At 34.7% G+C, this 19238-nt stretch overlaps 2 protein-coding genes and 1 long non-coding RNA gene across 3 annotated transcripts; 1 reads left to right on the forward strand and 2 right to left on the reverse strand.

The window, feature by feature from the left end:
* Positions 1 to 557: 557 nt before the first annotated feature.
* LOC105197335 lies at positions 558 to 4762 on the forward strand. The gene is made up of 4 exons (XM_011163636.1): positions 558 to 871; positions 3631 to 3747; positions 3893 to 4319; positions 4412 to 4762. Exons 1-4 carry the CDS (start codon positions 558 to 560, stop codon positions 4760 to 4762), a joined length of 1209 nt encoding a protein of 402 aa, XP_011161938.1.
* A 2163-nt stretch (positions 4763 to 6925) lies between these two features.
* On the reverse strand, positions 6926 to 13792 carry LOC113005610. The gene is made up of 3 exons (XR_005574345.1): positions 8654 to 13792; positions 8199 to 8369; positions 6926 to 7718 (listed from the first exon to the last, which is right to left on the reverse strand). It is a non-coding gene; the product is annotated as an uncharacterized LOC113005610 (long non-coding RNA).
* A 140-nt stretch (positions 13793 to 13932) lies between these two features.
* LOC105197334 (phospholipase A2 inhibitor and Ly6/PLAUR domain-containing protein) lies at positions 13933 to 15244 on the reverse strand. The gene is made up of 4 exons (XM_026141381.2): positions 15085 to 15244; positions 14901 to 15020; positions 14229 to 14407; positions 13933 to 14149 (listed from the first exon to the last, which is right to left on the reverse strand). Exons 1-4 carry the CDS (start codon positions 15140 to 15142, stop codon positions 14063 to 14065), a joined length of 444 nt encoding a protein of 147 aa, XP_025997166.1. The 5' UTR covers positions 15143 to 15244; the 3' UTR covers positions 13933 to 14062.
* Between the last annotated feature and the right edge of the window lie 3994 nt (positions 15245 to 19238).

Consider the following 19238-nt stretch of genomic DNA (forward strand, 5'->3'; position numbering starts at 1 on the left):
TTCATAAAAGTAATAACTTTTGAGTGATTTAAAGACAAAGTGCCAAAAAGTTAATATAGTGATAGAGACATAGACCAAGGATAGGCATGTTATTTAGACGGGATAAGCAGTTTTTACGAATGTGAGGGGTATATACAGTTTGGGCCACAAAATTTCGCACGATAAGGAGCCATTAAAAGCGGGCGCAAAAGTGCCGGATGTAGATGAGCTAATTACTGACGCTGATATGTCGCGGCCGGTAATTAGCAACATGGACGAATATGCCGATTATTGATGTTCGGCATGTAAGAAAGTAATAAAAAGTTATAGCGTGTAAATCGTGCACTAAACTTTTTTAGCATTCGGGATGTCTGATTAAGCATAAAGTGTATGACAGTAATAAAGAATTGGTGGCATGTAGAAAAAAATCATAATTGAGAATGATAGAGAAGCAGATATGAGAAGACATCGGCGGCGGTGGGAGGCAGCAATAGCAGAGTAAGACTAGAGTCTACAAAATCTGCAGGATCGTTAACGTTACTAAGTGATCATCAGGCTCGAATGGATCAAATCTCGACATGAAAATAGATTGGATTATAAAAACTGTAAGAGACATAAAAGATGAGGCGGTGCGTAAAAATGAAATAAAAATATTGATTAAAGAAGTAGTTCAAGAAGAATTAGGAAATGTTAAACAAGAACTGGAAAACTTCAAGAAAATAATTCAGGGAGCAGCATATGGATCAAGGGAAGGTTTGCAGAGAAGCTACAGTGAAGCGATTAAAGAAAAGAAAAAAGAAAATGTTATAATTGTTAAGACGAAATTGCAGCAGGAGAATGAAGACACGAAAAAAGTGATAAAAGAAAAGGTGGATATAAAGAATACGGCAATGTGAGCAACAATATTAAAAAAAAGGAAGCAAAGGAGTAGTAATTATGGGATGTGAAACTGGAGAAAAGGTGAAAAAATTGAAAGAGACAGTACAAGCTAAGCTGGGAGAGAATTATAAAATAATGGAGTCGTTTCAGTCAAAACCAAAGGTAAAAATTATTAATATAAATTTAGAAGAGATGAACTTAGGTGATAATGAACTTATAATTACGATTAAGAAGCAGAATAAAAGAGTTACAGTAAATGTTCGAATTGTGAAGAGAATGGTCAAAGAAAAGAGTAACAATCAAAAAAGAGGAAATGAAGAAGGATCAATAATAATGGAAGTAGATGAAGAGACGCACGAGCAGATATTGAAGAAAACAAAACTAAATGTAGGATGAAAGAATGTTCTATACTTAATCACGTCAGTGTCAAAACATGTTTTAAATGCTGGGGGTACTTCCACATTGCTAAAAATTATACGAGAGAAGAAACATGCTGCAAATGCAGGGAATCATAGCTTGCGTGTTTGCACAGCGAAAGAGAGCAAATGTGTGAATTGTATGTTCAAAAATAGAACATATAATCTGAAGATAAATGACAACCGTAAAGCCATTAGCCGAGAATGTCCGACTTTTAAGAGGGCGTTATAGGAAGAGAAGAGGAGAGCAAGCTGGGAGGATACAAAATAACAACAGAAGAATGAAGAAATCATAATATACACAAATGTGCAAAACTTGAAAGCGCATATAGATGAACTTCAGCACCAGGTTATGAAGAAAATAAATTCTGTGATGATAGCGATGTCGGAGACCTAATTAGTGAGATTGAAGACAGCGAAGTCAAGGGGTATAAACTTGTTTTTTTGGCGACACAGTTTTAGTACGGAAGGGGCAAAATTAGAGGCAGCATTTCTTTCCCCGTTTATTTCTATTCCACTTGCCTATTAACTGACATAGTCACAATCACGTGGGAATAAATGTCATATTGGTCTCACGACTCTCGCCGTTCGCCGCTTGCCCAAGTCATACAGTCTCGCCGACATCGGCTGTTTTCCTTTTAGAAAACAGAGTCGAGACTTTTAACACAAAGCGACACACTTCGCTTTCTATTTACAAACTCAATCGACATTTTTCGACTCTATTCAGGAGGAGAGTCTGTGTTCGAGTAATAATTTGTGTTGATTTGCGTCTTCTAAAAGAAAAGCAGCCATCGGCTAGACTTGCGAAAATGCGAGATCGGCGAGAGTCGCAAAACTGACATAATTTTAATCATGATATAAAGGTCCGAATTCATAGACGTTTTTTAAATCTCAGATCTCAGATCTAAAATCTCAAATCTGTTTTTGTTTTGCTTATTACGTTACTATACGATGCCGAAAATAGGAATACAGGGGGAATTATTATATATATAAGAGACAATATTATTGGGTGTACAACTTAGTTTGAACTGTTTTCAAAAAATGTTTCTAAGTGCTATAAATGGTTGACAGCTGATTTTTGCTGTATCGTGAAGTGTCACTATCTGTCAACCAAATATTGTTTACAACCCTTTGAATTTTGCACAACAAGTTTAATTTTTGTGTTGTTGAAAATGTCGAGTTTTGTTCCAAATAAACACCATTTGCGGGAAGTTTTGATTTTCTTTTTCATTTGGAAGAAAAGTGCAGTTGAAGCTCATCGAACGCTTGTGGAAGTGTATGGTGAATCTGCACCATCGGATAAATCTTGCAGAGAATGGTTTTGACGATTTAAAAGTGGCGATTTTAGTATTAAAGACAAAGAGCGTTTAGGTCAACCAAAAAAGTTTGAAAATGACGAATTAGAAACATTACTCGATCAAGATTTGTGTCAAACGCAAGAAGAGCTCGCAAAAACATTAGAAGTTACTCAACAAGCTATTTCGAAACGACTCAAAACCGCGGGTCTATCCAAAAGCAATGAAATTGGATCGATACGAATTGAAACCGAGAGATACCGGACGACGATTTTGCATGTCCAAAATGTTGCTTGAACTGTACAAAAAGAAGTCTTTTTAACATCTTTGAATCATTACCGGAGACAAAAAATGGATTCGCTACGACAACCCGAAACGCAAAAAATTGTATGTTAAGCTCGGCCAACCGGGAACATCAATGCCGAAGCCGAATATCTATGGTGCCAAGGTAATACTCTGTGGGATCAGAAGGGTGTGATCTATAAGCTGCTAAAACCTGGTCAAACGATTACGGGAGACTTCTGCAGGCAACAATTGATCCGTTTAAAGCGAGCTATAGCCGAAAAAACTTCCAGAATATGCGACCAGACACGAGTCAATAATCTTTCACCATGACAACACTTGGCCTCATGTTGCTGTTCCGGTTAAAAATTATTCGGAAAGTAGCGGATGGAAAGTTCTGGTTTGGGGTGCAAATAGGTAGTGCATGCGCAACATACGGTGCCGACTCCAACTAGCACCGCATAGCCTCTTCTACCCAATTCCTATCCTCACCTCCACGAAGTGTAGCAGAAGGCTCCGCGGGTGAACCCCGGAGAACCTGAGTAACTCTGCGGAGATTGGTTAGCCAACCCCAGTGGAAGGCAGGGTCAGGGCGGACGAGGAGGGGAGAAATGGTCATCCGAAAAGGGGGTTGGGCTGTGGGCTAACAACCCATTCCTGTAAAAATTTATTGTTAAAAGAGCTCAAGGAATGAAAGCCAAACGGAACCTAAGGCGACGACATGGCAATTGAAATACGGATATGAAAATAGGAACATGGAACGTATGCACCTTGTACAGGACCGGTGCACTGAGGGCTCTCACCGAAGTACTGGACGGTTATAGAATCGACATTACGGCACTGCAAGAAATACGGTGGACTGGGCAGGGAACTATTGATAAGCAGAGGCATACCGTGTACTGTAGCTGCCATCAGAAAGAACACTCTTTTGCGGTTGGCTTTCTAGTGAACTAACGGTGCAAACAACTTGTAGTTGGGTTCCGTGCAAAGAGCCACCGGATCTGCACGATTCGAATCAAAGGCAGTTTTTTTAAATTATAGTATTATAAAATCACATGCGCCCACGGAAGAGAAGCCGCAAAATGAGAAAGAAGAATTCTATGAGGATCTTGAAGCGGTGTACAGACACTGCCCAAAGAATGATATTAAGATAATAATGGGTGATATGAATGCTAAAGTTAGACAGGAGCCAATCTTCAGCCTGACAATAGGGAGAAACACCTTTCATAAAAAGAGCAACGACAATGGGCTCCGCCTCATAAATCTTGCCGCGTTACTTAACATGGCCAGTACGTGTTTCCAGAACAGAAACATACATAAAGCAGCGTTGGTCTCACCGGATGGCAGTACAAATCAAATTGATCACCTCTTGATTGAAACCAGGCATGGTTCGGACATATTGGACTGTCACCGCTACAGAGGAGCTAACGTAGACTTAGACCACTATCTAGTCATTGCCAAACTAAGGGCAAGAATCTCCTACAAGGAAGAAGAGAGGAGAGAGGCAATGCAAATATAGAGTTGGAGACTTGATGAGTCAGACGCTCAGCCCAAATAAAGCTGAGCGCCTGGCCGACAGCCTTAACACTTGACTTAGCCTTCCGCACTGAGGAGACGCTTGGAATGGATGACAGGTGGAACAGGGTGAAGAGAGAGATGCGGAGTGGATTGGAGGAAACTGTTGGCCTGGAGCGACATACTGGGAGAGAAAAGTGGTATGATGAGGAGAGTGCAGAAGCTACAAGGGCAAGAAACAAAGCATATAAAAGGATGCAGACTCGGAAGACTAGAGCAACGACGGAGGAGTACCAGGAGAAAAGACGAGCGGAGAAACGAATCCATAGAGCGAAGAAAAGAGCCTTTTTTGAGAGGCAGCTACAAAGCGTCGAAAACCTAAACAGAGCTACGTAAAGCAGAAAATTCTATAAAAAAGTCTAGGAACTAGGAAAGGATTTACGCCTAGAGTTTAGAAGTATAGATGGTGACCTCATAATAGGGATGGGATATCGAATTAGGTGTATCGATATTTTGTATTGATACATAATATATTAAGATTAAAATTGATTCTTAATTTCAAAATATAATACATTTTATACGTATTCAATTTATAAAATTTGATTTTTATATTTTTTATATTTATATTGATTTATTTACATTTATTAATTTATGTTTAATTTACACACACACACACACACACACACACACACAAATATATATATATATATATAATGTTACTTTTTATTTCTCATTTAATTTACACAAATTTAACTATTACGTGCAGATTTTTTTTAGTTTTACAATTAAAAATATTTATTTTTCAATGCTGATACATATTAGAATTGTATAACATTTGGGTAAGAAAGTTTCATCATCCTATTATTAAAAGTATATTTATTGATAATATAATATTATTCCAAATGCTAATAGTTTTTGTCAAGAGTACTTAAAAATAATAGCTGACTCAAGTGTTTTCCCGAGAGCCTATTGCGATCTTTGGATATAATTCTACCAGCCTTTGAAAATAGCCTCTTGGCTGGAATCGACGTTCCTATGACAGTCAAACTCTTGATGGCTAAATCTTTTAAGGGGCTCTCGGGCGCTCCGCGCCAATATTTTGTAATGTTATCCGTTATTTTGAAAGGACATTGATTAAGGTAATACCTTACTTCTTCGGTCGCTTTATTACGATCAAGATTTACGCCTTGTTTGACTCTATTTAAATCTATCAGTTTTTTGTGATAGGACCAAAAATTATCTTCATTCTTATCTGCGACTTCTATCGAAGAAGACATTTGATCTTCTAACCGATCTAAGGTTTGAGTATTCATGAATTTAGTGATTCTATTTTTGGCATCTGCGCACGCTATTTTATCCGTGAAAGGGATATCTTTGAATCTCGGATCCAATATTGTTGCAATTGCTAAAAGCAAAACTTTTTCTGTATCTTTAAATCGTTTCAATAATTGCTCTTGCAATACTTTTTTAAAGTATTTGCCTATTTGGTAGACGGAGCAAAACATTCTAATTTACTTTTAAGTGTATTTACTACGGGAATTATTTTACTAGCCGTTAAAAATGTTTCACCGCATATTATTTTCGTAGCCTCTTCAAACGGCTTTAATACTTTTATAAACTCTTTGGTTGTTTGCAACTCCAGTGCTGTGAGCATTGGTGGGACTGTAAGAGATCGCAGAAGAATAGAACTGACAGTTTCGCTAAGATCCACAAATCTTGCCAACATACGAGGTGTGATCAAAAAGTAAGGTGACTTTTCATTTTTATAAAAAAATATTCATTTATTCATCCAAAATTATGTTGTCCCCTTCAAAATAATCCCCCTCTGATACAATGCATTTGTGCCAGCGCTTTTTCCAGTTGTCAAAACATTTCTGAAATGCACTTTTGGGTATTGTCTTGAGCTCCTTCAGCGATGCAGCCTTAATCTCCTCAATCGTCGCAAATCTTCGTCCTTTTTTCCTCATAACCATATACCCATGTTTCGTCACCAGTTATAACCCTTTTGAGCAGATCAGGATCATCATTGATGTCGTTCAACATGTCTTGGGCAATGTTCATGCGACGCTGCTTCTGATCAAAATTAAGCAGTTTTGGAACGAATTTCGCTGACACACGTGTCATACCCGAAACATCCGTTAAAATTGATTGGCATGAGCTAAACGATATGTTAAGATCATCAGCTATTTCTCTAATCGTGATTCGACGATTTTTCAACACAATTTCTTTCACTTCCTGAACATTTTCGTCGGTTTTTGACGTGCTGGGGCGTCCAGAGCGAGGTTCATCGTTAACATTTTCTCAGCCTTCTTGGAATAACTTATACCAATTATAAACATTTTTTTTGCTCAAAGTTGACTCACCGTACGCCACTGTCAACATTTCAAGAGTTTTTGAACACTTAATACCATTTTTTACACAAAAATTAATACAAACTCTCTGCTCCATTATTTTCAACAGCAAAAAATCGCCGAGCACGCAAACACGAGTCTAACCTTTATGCCTCTCACATAAAAACAACACATGCTATATAATCAAAACTGTGAACATATGATCGTGACGAGTGTACCAACACAAAAAAAAAATTTTGAAATTAGAGTGTACAGAGCGCGCAAAATTCAAAAAGTCACCTTACTTTTTGATCACACCTCGTATTATATGTTGAATTTCAGCGTATTTCAACGCTTTGAATTAACTTTAAATCCGTGTTTAATTGTAATTCGTCTGCAGCAACAATCGATTTTTTTAAAATAAGAAACAATCGTTTTTACCTTTTTGCAAAAATTTTCTACAGTGGAATCGTCAATAACTTTTGAAGCCACTAAATTTAACGTATGTGCAAAGCACGACAAGTATTTATCGATACTAAATCCATCTATAATGGCTTTTTTAATATTTATAGCGTTATCTGAAACTATGACTGCAATGTTTTCAGAATGAATGTTCCATTTGCTTGTCAATTCTACTAACCAATTTTTTAAATATTTTGAAGTGTACCGTTCTGATAATTCGGATACACTTATTGTGACGGATTTGTGGTCATCTTCCATTAAGAAATGAATCGTTAGACCCAAATAACTTATTGTATTGAGCGGTTCCGTCCATATATCTGTCGTTAGCGACGCGTATTTTGTCGCTAATAATTGATTTTTTATGAGCTCGGAAAATACTTCATATTTTACTTCCAAGCATCTGGTAATAGTTTTTCTGCATGGAATCTTATAGAGCGACGCTAATGTTTTTATTAGAGTGCAGAAGCTTTTCTTCTCAACAGTTGAAAAAGGCATATTGTTTTTTGCTAGCATGAAGATGATTTTATTTGTAATATCAGCAGCTCTGGCTCCTCCATCGACTAAAAATACAATGTTGAGAATACATAAATATATAATTATATTATGCTTCTAGTTAACGGAAATAAAATAAACTTTAAAATATATCAAAATTTGTTTGAAGTGTCTGCCAGCACAGTTACAAAAATGAGCTTTTTAAAATAGTCACATATTTACATTTTATATCCAAAATTTACATAAAATTACATAGAAAGAAATCCACTAAGCGAAAAGGTTAAAAGTTTTTACTACTCTGGTATTTGTTTTGATAAAATTTTTATTATATTAATTTTTAGTTTAATTACATTTTTTATTAGAACTGCTCTTAATTTTTTTTCTGTATTATTTAATTAAAAAATTATTTTTAATTATCTTTAATTCTATGATATATAACCAGTTTATCACGAAATGTCTCAATTAGAATATTTTAAAAATATATTTATACTTAAAGCAACTTATTCATATGATATTTGAAGAAGCTCTCCATTTAAAATATTACGCACCATTAAATGATTTCTGTCTTTCAAAGTGTCCAGTCTGGTTTGGTTTTTTAATGTTGATTCATTATTGGTCGATGATCCAGAATTTATTGATCTTGTTAATCCTGATTATATTAAAAGAGCCAGAGATGAAACAAATTCTTCCAAATCTGTGTCAATATTCTCGAACGATGTCTACCATAGGATATAGGGATTATGAATAACAGTATAACTTTACAGAATCATATATGTTCACACTAAGAAAATTAATTTGAAGATTTCTTGATAACAATGTATATAAAATAAAAAAATTAATTTAAACAATAACTTTTGTTATTTTCCTACTTTATATTATATTCAATTCGATGTACACTTACGAATGAGTGACTTATCACAGGATAAAATTGAAGAATAATCATAAAAAATATTTAAATAATTAGGTAGCTTAAAATTCCTTGTCAATGCAAAATTGTAATTACCATTCGCTTCCTCTTCACAGATGTATTACTATTTTGCATTACACCTAGGTGGACTTGACTAATATGGAAGTGTAGATTAGTTGTATTTCTAGCTGTCTTGACATCGAGCTGACAAATCTTACATTTTCCTCCTGTCGCCGTTTTTATGAAGTATGTCCAAATTGCGCTTTCCGGTGGCACTAACAGAAAATAAAATATTACTTAAAAATAAAACAACGATATAACATCTTCTCATGGATCATAATCACGTATAGGTTTCTGATTTATGAAAAGATTAAAATCACTACAATAAAGCAAGGATACAATAATGGACAGAAATCTTAAGAAACGAAACAGTGGCGTAGTAAAAAATTACAGCGCCTGGAGCGGTCCTTTTTTCTTGCTGCCCTGTCTTCTTTACTACATTATTAATAGCAACTAATTAATTTTTTTATATTAATCTCTACTAATTATTTCTTATATTAATTTTTTACATAATATTTGTATTAATTTTTAACATTTTTATTTTGTGTAAAATTAACAAAAATTTAGGGCTTTCCTCCTTTGCCCCCCCCCCCTACTATGCCGCTGAAACAAAACAACATTTAAAAATACATTAAATGGTATATGGTAAGGTAAAAGTTATTGCACTTTTACTTTTTCTATTTAGGTTTAGGAGATCGACCAGTTGGAGATTAGGAAACAATAAGGATGACGCAGTAAACTTGTGACATAGGAATTTCTTTTTGTTAGCAAGCAATATTCTGTAAATCAAACACAAACAACCAAACCAATCTATCATGTAAAAATAGCGCAAATGCAAATATTTCATTCACTAATTCATTCAATTATTATAAACTTACCGTCATCAATTGACAGAGTTGCGTTGTTATAGTCCTAGCACTGGCACGTGGTACACACCGTTGACCGTACACACTAGCAATAAAACAAATGAGATTCGCGATAAATGGTAAATGGCAAACAAATGATAACTTTTCCAAACGTTGCGGTGCCGCTGCGCCGCGGTATCTTATTAGCCGTTCAAGCAGAGTTCTTATTGGCTATCATTTTCCATAGTCGCGTTCAGAGGGTCGATCATGAAACTTTTTCCCTAAAGCGGAAACGTGAAAAGTGAAAAATTTCTCCATTAACTTCAATGGTAAAGATTTTCACTTTTCACGTTTCCGCCCTAGGGGAAATGTTACATGATAGACCCCCAGCAGACTCAACAGTTATAGATTTTTCACTGAATCTCAACGTTGATTTGTTGGTTCTAAAAAGTAAGAGCCAATCACGTTCGATTGCTACTAAGCGGTTTGTTTTGCTGAACACGGCCTATGATGCGCGTTTGGTTTCGGATTTGGCATTGAATGTTTCGATATCGAAACATCTCATATCGATACTATTAAATATCAATAGCCAAAGTATCGATACAAAATATCGATATATCGGATCTTAAAATATCGATATTTGAAATATTGATACTGTATCACTTATGTCTTGCTCATATTATTACAAGTTTTAGATTTATTTATTATTGTTATAATGTTAATTTTGTAAATTTAATGCGCACAAAATTAAGCTACAAAAAATTTTAATTAATAAAATAAAAATGTATATATAACTCACGTGAATCAAATTATTTGCAAATATTAAAGCTTTTCAATAAGCCACCGCTGTTATTAATGCATGCAGTGCACAAAACAATAATATCTATTATTTATTACTACAAATATTTAAAAGTTTCGATCCTCTTATTGGATTTTCTTAAGTGAACCGCGTAAATTAGAGTTCATATCCACAAAACAGAATTTAAGCCTTCTCCCACCTCAAGCAGTCTCAAGAAATTCAAGTGTATGGAAATTGATTATCGTTCATAACAGTCTAAAGATGAAGCGTCAAATTATTAAAATCAGTAAAGTCAATTTAATTTAAAACATGAAAATTTACAAGAAACGAAAGATAGACTAATTGAGCAATGAGCCCATGTCGATATAAAGACATAATAGCAATAATGGGAGAGATAACCCATCGAATTAAACTCTTCTCACCTCGTTTTGCTGTCTCACAACCAATAAAAAATTTTTAATTGACTTTTGCGTGATTATTTATTTAAATCGTGTTATAAATAGCAATGTACGATTTTGCAATCGTTTGTATCGTGTCCGAATTCAAATATATTTAAGTGTAATGTCATGAACTTAATAATAAATTATTAATATAAAAATACGTAAGAAAATACGCCTTACCGACAGTATTTGTTCAACTGAATTGTAAATTAAAAAATGACAGTTTTATTTTGAATATTCAATATTCTAATATTCAGTAACCGGAATTTGTCATTTGCTTTTATCATTAACATTTTTAAAAATTAACTCCATATTTTTGTATGCAACATTTACTAGATAACACTTACGATAAATATGATGTGTAGTTATTTGATCGGAGCAACTCTATCAGTTGTATGCACGATTGTTTCAACGCAGCTACTGTGCAATGGCACCTAAGCAATACCGTCAGTTATACTGCATGCGATCTTGGAGTTGTTTTCATAAATACAACTATTTTCTTTATTCTACTTATCTCTGGGCAAGTTACTGGTTATCCTCTATACACGTATGATAATACGATCACAATCATAAAGAAGATACGTCGATTCCGTGAACATTCCCACCAGAGTTCAGTGTTGCTTTTGTAAACTTGATATATTGATAAAATAATTATGTACGGCGAATGATAACGAATGGAATTTAAATAATAATAATTAGTTTCTATTTTTGTTAATGTTCATTTCCATATAATTATTAATTTTCATACAATATATAAATTAAAATTTAACTGTTAGTTGTAAATATAGTTTTATTGCAAAATGGACGGATACATAGTATGTATATGTAATAAATAAAAATATTCCAAAATTCTGTTATAATAGCTCACATACAAGTTTATCATTATGTGTAACATCGCTTATGAGCAGATAGAGTCAACTACACTGACAATGAGTCAAAAAAATCCTATCATTTTGCGATTTTCGCAATAGTTAACGAGTTATTAATTTATAAAAATAACCGAATTCACCTGGTCTACTGCTAGATGCAAGCGCGCGACGAGATGCGATCATTCGGCAATCATCGTTGCTAAACATGCGGAGAGATGATTGGAGGTGCGCTTTATACAAAATTATAACACATTGTTTCTGCATACCTAATGCCTTATAAATAACAATTTTATAAATTAATAACTCGTTATTGCAAAAAAAATAAAATAATGTAAGACTTTTTCGACTCAATTTAAATCATTCTATCTGCTCATAAGCGGTTGCATATAACGTCGGACATCTTGCGTGTTTATGTATGTGTGTGTGTGTGTGTGTGTGTGTGAGCGCGCGCGCACGCGCACACACACACACGCACACGCACACACGCACACGCACACGCACACACACTAAATGTCCCACATCATAACGTTTAACAGTAGACTACTGAGATCATTTTGTATCATATTTGAAAACACATATTTCGGAAAGTCTAATTTGTCAACACATTTCTTATTTAAAACCTATTATAACCTCATTTTGATATGAGGATTTTTGTCTCAAAATGATTTTAAGAATTTACTCTTAAATGTTGTTACGGCCTATACATAAATGCATACACACAATGCACGCACGCACGCGTGCGCGCAACACAGACACCCACACAGACCATATTTTGTAGAAATAGAACAAACATTGTTCCAAGTGGACGGATGTATGTCGTATAATATAATTTTGTACGCATATATATAAACAATAAATTAAATCTGGACTAATAAAAATGTCAAACGTATATGCCTCGGTATTTGAATTGGTAAGATACCTGCACAGAATATAAGATCCTGCTTTGAATCCTAGCTGTTATTTTATCGCAATTAAATTATTTACAGTTTTTTCAGGGAATCACAATTTTGTAAATGCTTCTAAAGCATTAATATTGCGTATTTCGGTTTCATGACAATGTTTTCGGCGAATATGCAGCGCGCAGTTTGATTAGGCTAGAGATTATATAAATTAAAAGTTATTATTTAGCACTAAGAACCGCTATAACTGATAAAAAGGCCTGTTAATCTTATGTTTGTATGTAAATATGTTATATATATATATAAATATATATAAATTATATATATATAAATTATATATATAAATTTGTGTGAAAATGTATATGTACGGTACGCGCGTGCACGTGGCTGTTTGTAACATATTCATGTTTATGTACGTTACGTAATTATATACACGTACACACATATTCACATAAATTTAAACTTGCAATAAATTTTTGAAATAATTAATGATGATAAGAATATACAGGGTATTCGGAAAGTATCGGAACCCCTTAATATTTCGAAAACTAAGCATTTTTGAAAGAAATGTTTCAGATAAAAGTTGTAAGATTTAAAAATATCTATTTATCGATTCTATCAAATTGATCTTATGTGGCGTCGCCAAGGTTAGGTCAAATCAAAATTTTAAAATAAAACATCCTATTTTTTACAATAAATGATGAAAGGCTCTGAAGACGTAAATCAAAATATAAGAAAAAAATACCATGGGGGCCAATACTGGATGTTCGTGTATAATTAATATATAATTTGATAACCAATTCTTAACAATTACAATAAACGTTTTGATCCAAAATTTGGATCATTTCCAATAAAATGTTACCGAAATATTATTAGCCTGTGGTAATTAACATGTGTAGCGCAGATACAAGTGCTTAGTTTTTTATATCCTATTTTTTTATTCCAAAATCTAATGGTTGGTATCAAGAGCTTTTCAAAACACTATAATAAAATTATTTTTCATTAAATATTTTCTAAGTTATAAGATTTGAAAGTTACAGTATACAGTCCCAGCATAGTATTAAGGAATCCCAGCACTTTCCAAATACTCTGTATATAATGGCCAGAATAATTTTGAATAAACATATATATTGTGTCCCCATATAAGTACCCATTGTCTGTTATCATAAAATTACTATTGCAAATATATAAATACTTTGTCTCGGAATTGTACAAAATCTTTGAATTTATACTGACCAGAGATCAATTTAAACAATACATTCTCATATTAGAAAAATGTAAAACTATCATATATATATATATATATATATATATATATATATATATATATATATATATATATATATATATAAAACACCTTACGTTTTCTAATCATATAATAAAAATTTGAGATTTACATAATGAAAGGTTAATTTAAATATAAGATATTCATACATTTTTGCAAAACTTATCTTGCATATATATCTATAAAATTATCTTGTATTAGTTACTACATTTAAAAAAAGAGAATCTTTACATGTTCTGTCTGCAGTGATGAGATTCAATCAATTGATTTGTCAGTCCACTAAAATGTCAGTTAATGCAGAATGTCAGTCATTGATATCTCAATGTGCCCAAGAAGGAGATCAAGAATGTTATGGCAAATATACCATTATGTGTTTTTCTTTTGTTTCCACTAGACTAAAATAAATTATAAGGTATTTATAAAGTACTTATTTATGTATCTTTTTAAATCATTGGTTGAATGACTTATACTTACAATAACATAGTAATTACATCTATCACCTTGACAGCAAGAGGAACACTTCCAGTCCTGATACCAGATATGAGTGCAGTCGGGCATATTATTACGCTGCAGCCTTTCGCATTCTCTTTTAGTAGCACATCTTTTAGAGACATAAAATTGTTTCTTTGCACCCTGAGACCAATATGGTGTACCTATAATAATCATGCTTGTTCTATGTTATTCCCATGGTGAATATAGCTGTCATGTAACAGAAATATAAAACTATTATGTTTATGTAGCAATGTTACATAGCAATAATTCAGTTAAATTGTGATAACATTATTATATGTTTAAATATCAATATCGTGCAGAAGCGTCAGCTTATCATTAGACATACCTAATCAAATAAAGGTAACTTTTCAAGTAGGTTATCTTTTTTCAATTAAAATATCACATTTTCACAAAGAAAAACAAAATGCTCAGATTTTCTCCCATTATTACTCACGAGATATTGATATCAATTTGATCGGATTTAATTAAATATGTCCTTATCATCTTTAATAAAGAGTAATTAAATGATAGTTGTTGACTCAAATTGAAAAATTGATAAAGAACGTGCAACGCTCCACGAGGCGACGCTCCATATAACCTCAAAGAACCAACGTGAGAGAACATAAAGTGTAACATGTACGTGCATTCACTTACTGCCCCATTTAATCTCTGTCAGGCATACATCCTGCCCCTGTTCACAGGTTTTGATGGTGTTCAAGCATTTATCTCGATTGCCCTCCTGATCTGTGCAAACATAACACTCCAGGGCGTGGCCTACGAGAAAAATATCATTGGAATAAACGAAAGGAAGGGCAATTTCGAGATCTCGATTACTTACCGATTGACACGCAAGAGATAACAATTAGCACAAAATGCCACTTCGTAAAATTTGACATTTCGGGAGAGATAGATACAATTTATCGTGGGACAACGATTGAGATGCGTTACTTTGACTGCCCAGCTGACAACTCAGTGCACCAGTGACGGACAGCGTTGCCAACCTGTGAACGCTAAGTTACCGTACCCAAGCTTTAAAATTACCGTATTTACCTCCAAATTATCGTACATTTTTTATTGTAACTGTTTCACAAAACCGATGACCTTTTTTTTAGTCTGAAGGGCCCAAACACATAGAAAATGCATAGCGTAGCATAAGCATAACATAAGACTGCTATGCTGGATTATCTTATGTAAATCACCATGGCGACTTTATGCTGGATGCTCATTGGTTTAGCGATCTTTTGCTATGCATATGCAGCCTAAGCAATTTCATATGCGATGGGCTTTAGAAAGAGGAATATAAGTAAAAATCAAACGCAACTTATTAAAACAGGATTTTATTATATTATATTATATTATATATCTATTCAATTAAAATTTGGGCAACCATTATATAAGTATAAATTTTAATTGAAACATAATAAAATAAATCATTTTTAACTAAAAACAAAAAGAAGAGAAAAAATAGATACTTTCGTACTTGACTTATTTGATCTAACAAAAAAAAAACAAAAAATAAATAGATAAATTAAATATGTAAACAAAAATAAACATTAAAAATGTTAATAAAAATATCAATTTCTTGAGTATTTATACTCATTAGTTATACTAAAAAGCATCATATAGGAACTTGTTATCTTAACAATCTTTTTCAAACACAATGTCTTCATACAAATCTTTATTATATAATTGATTTATAGTTGATCTCGATATACTTGGTTTTAATAATGCTTTGCCAGATGTCAAGATACATAGTACTTTTTCTCATACAATTTAACATTTCTTTAGTGGCATCAAATTTACCGCAACCATCCGCTTTACTCACACACTGTGAAGCCAGAAGTAAAGATTTGGTTGTTGACAGTAACAATGTATTTCTACTTTTGGTTTTAATGGAATTCATTCTCGAAAAAACGCGTTCACAAGCCGCGCTTGAATGAGGCAATAGCAGAGCGTTAAGAGCAAAATCACAAAGCTCGTTAAATTCATTGCAGTCACAGTGGTCTTTACATTGTTTTATAGACAACCAAAACATGTCGGGTGACAATTCTTTAAAATTATCCGGGAATTTTGTGAGAAACATTTATCGCCATTGATCATCAATAATTTGAAATTGTTCATCTTTTACTATTCTGGGAAGTAAGCACAATAACGGTTGCAGAGTTGGTGATCTTAAAACGTTTGATGATAAAGCCTCCTTTAGCCACATCAATTTCGGTAAAATTGGATTAGAAAAATCATATCTCTTCAAAATTTCTTTACAGCCAGTGATCATAAAATTGCGACAGTTTATTTTAAAAGCGTTAATTTTTTTGATACTACAGGTTTTTAATTAATCTCTGTTTAAGACTTGCAGAATTTTTACACCTAAGTAAATGTTTTCAATTTTTATAAATTCACTTATATTTTCCGGATTCATTTCCTGAATATCCTTTTTCTTAACGTACTCAGGTTTCATGTAGCAACATAATAAATCTTTAAAAGTGGCACATATTTTTTCATGAATCGTTGTAATCAAAACTTCTTGAAAATATTGATTTAGATGCACAAATTTGGGGAGAACCCACTCTAAAAAATAGAAAGTCATTTTCACAAAAATATCACTCAAAGCAACATGTATGTTTTCTACAGATATAATTCGTTCTTTAAAAAGTCTGGACCTAAAAAAGAGTTGAAGCGGTTTCCACTGTTCTAATATTCTTTCTACTAGCTAAAACTGACAACCATCGAAACAATGAAAGAGACAACAATGAAAGAGATTTTATTAGTACCAAATACTAGAAATTCTATGGCTAACATATGGAAGCAATACGCCCGGTTAAGTTAAAATTTTTTCTTTTTTTGTGTGTGTTAGGATCGTGGCAATTGTTTGCCACATGTCCCCCCTGCCAGTAATGCATCAGCAGTACGATAAATACTCTAAACTTACTTACAATAAATACAAGAAAAAAATAAATGAATAAAAGAAGCAGATGTACCATGTAAAATATGACTATGTAAAATAAGCAAATTGCGTACGTGCATGTTAATGAATACTTATAATAATACGCGTTTCGAATCTTTTTACATCTATAAATATTTGACATTTTGTCATATAAAACAGATGTAGGTATGTTTGGATAAGTTTTATTGGTATTTGAGGCCCGCCTGAAATCGGTCCAGGAAGGGCCAGCGAACCGGCTCTCGTCACCATTTCTCCTTGCTCCCTGGGAGTTGGCGCATTCTTGCTTTGCTCTCGACGAATGCCTCGCGTATTGTCTTGGCTGCGTCCTTGTGTTTCTTCTGGTTGTGTTTCGCCAGCATCTGTTAACGAATCTAAAAGCAGATATGCTGGTTTAACGGTCTATTGAAACCGTTATACTTTTTCCGTGCACGCGTATGATGAAATTCTTGTCATCACGTCTCATGACCACGAATTGGCCGTCGTATGGTGGTTGTAGCATTATTTTTGGTCCGTCGTGTCGGACGAACACTTGGTCGGCTGTCTCCAGGTCCTTGAATACGAATGGACATCGTTCCCCACGGGTTCCATCGATCGGGCGCAGATCGTCAAAACGGTGGTGCAATTCCTTTATAAAATTAGCGCCTGAATTCTCCATTGGCCGTTGCGTCAGAAATTGCCCCGGAAGACGAAGCGTCTGTCCGTAAACAAGTTTCGCAGCTGTCGCTTGCAGATCCTCTTTCCAGGCCGCTTGTACACCTAGCAGAACGGTCGGCACAACTTGGGTCCAGCGGCTGCTCGCATGACACTTCACCGCCGCTTTAAGCTGACGATGAAATCTTTCTACAATACCATTTAATTGCAGATGGTATGCTGTTGTTCTTAGGTGTGCTGTTCCCGTTAGCTCGCTTAACTGCCGAAAGAAATGGGACTCAAATTGACGTCCCTGATCAGTGGTAACTCGAAAAGATGTTTCGAATCGGCAAATCCATCCTTTGTAAAATGCTCTAGCAATCGTCTCCGCTTCTTGGTCTTCCAGCGGAAATGCCTCTGGCCATTGTGTGAAACGGTCGATGCACGTGAGGCAGTATCTCTTCTTTTCGGAACTCGACAACAAAAGTATGTCTATGTGGATATGTTCAAATCTCCTGGATGGTGCAGAAAACTTTCTGACGGGCGCTACTACATGTCGCGTAATCTTGGATCGCTACGCGACCTTGGCACGGTACGCATGCACGAGCTCAATTTTGGTAGTTGATATTCATTGGCTAAACATATCTCTGAGATATGAGCTTAGCCGTCGCTTTAATTCCTGGGTGGGCCAGATTGTGGATGCTCTCGAATGCCGTTCGGCGAAAGGCTTTCGTCAAAAATGGTCTTGGCGTTGCAGTTGCTGTATTGCACCACTCCAACTCCAGGGCCCTCAACCTCTTTCAACTGTAAACTCGATTCTTGGCTCAAAAAATTTTTTAGTTCCTTGTCAGATTTTTGTAACGCCGCTAACGCTGCATAATCCAGAGCGACTGCACTTCGTCGATTCTAGAAAATGTATCTGCAACAATGTTATCTGATCCGGATATGTATTGAATGTCCGTTGTAAATTGATGTAAAGTCTAATTGTCTAAATTGACGTGGTGAGCACTTGTCAGGTTTTTGTCGAAACGCGGTTAACGGTTTATGGTCTGTATATACACTGTAAAAGCTCACGGCTCTAACATATGCAGGAAATGTTTAATCGCGAGGTACACTGCCAACAATTCTCTGTCGAACGCACCATATTTCGATTCGGTTGGGCTCAATTTCTTCGAAAAGACCGCTAACGGCTCCTGACCGTCGCCACCTCGTTGTGCCACAGCGCGGCTCCGACGCTGTGATTAGATGCATCTATAAACAAAGCCAACTCCGCGCTTATCTTTGGATGTGTCAACAAAGCGGCCTGTGCTAAGCTTTCTTTTGTTAATTCGAATGCTCGTTGTGCCTCAATGGTACCGGTTCCTTTCTCTTTGCGTTATCTTGAAAAAGGTCATTGAGCGGTGCTTGTGTTTCGGCAG

Source organism: Solenopsis invicta, chromosome 3 (genome assembly GCF_016802725.1).
Source record: "Solenopsis invicta isolate M01_SB chromosome 3, UNIL_Sinv_3.0, whole genome shotgun sequence".
NCBI classification, from domain to species: Eukaryota; Metazoa; Arthropoda; class Insecta; order Hymenoptera; family Formicidae; genus Solenopsis; species Solenopsis invicta.

Bases quoted from the DNA above. Each gene is read 5' to 3' on its own strand.
- LOC105197335 (XM_011163636.1), top strand. From the start codon at position 558: ATGAAAATAGATTGGATTATAAAAACTGTAAGAGACATAAAAGATGAG. The intron at 872-3,630 runs GTGAGCAACAAT...CACCTTGTACAG, and splicing joins GATATAAAGAATACGGCAAT to GACCGGTGCACTGAGGGCTC. The intron at 4,320-4,411 runs GCAAGAATCTCC...GCCCAAATAAAG, and splicing joins TAGTCATTGCCAAACTAAGG to CTGAGCGCCTGGCCGACAGC.
- LOC105197334 (XM_026141381.2), bottom strand. From the start codon at position 15,142: ATGTCAAATTTTACGAAGTGGCATTTTGTGCTAATTGTTATCTCTTGC. The intron at 15,021-15,084 runs GTAAGTAATCGA...TTTTTCTCGTAG, and splicing joins TATCTCTTGCGTGTCAATCG to GCCACGCCCTGGAGTGTTAT. The intron at 14,150-14,228 runs GTAAGTATAAGT...AATTTATTTTAG, and splicing joins GATGTAATTACTATGTTATT to TCTAGTGGAAACAAAAGAAA.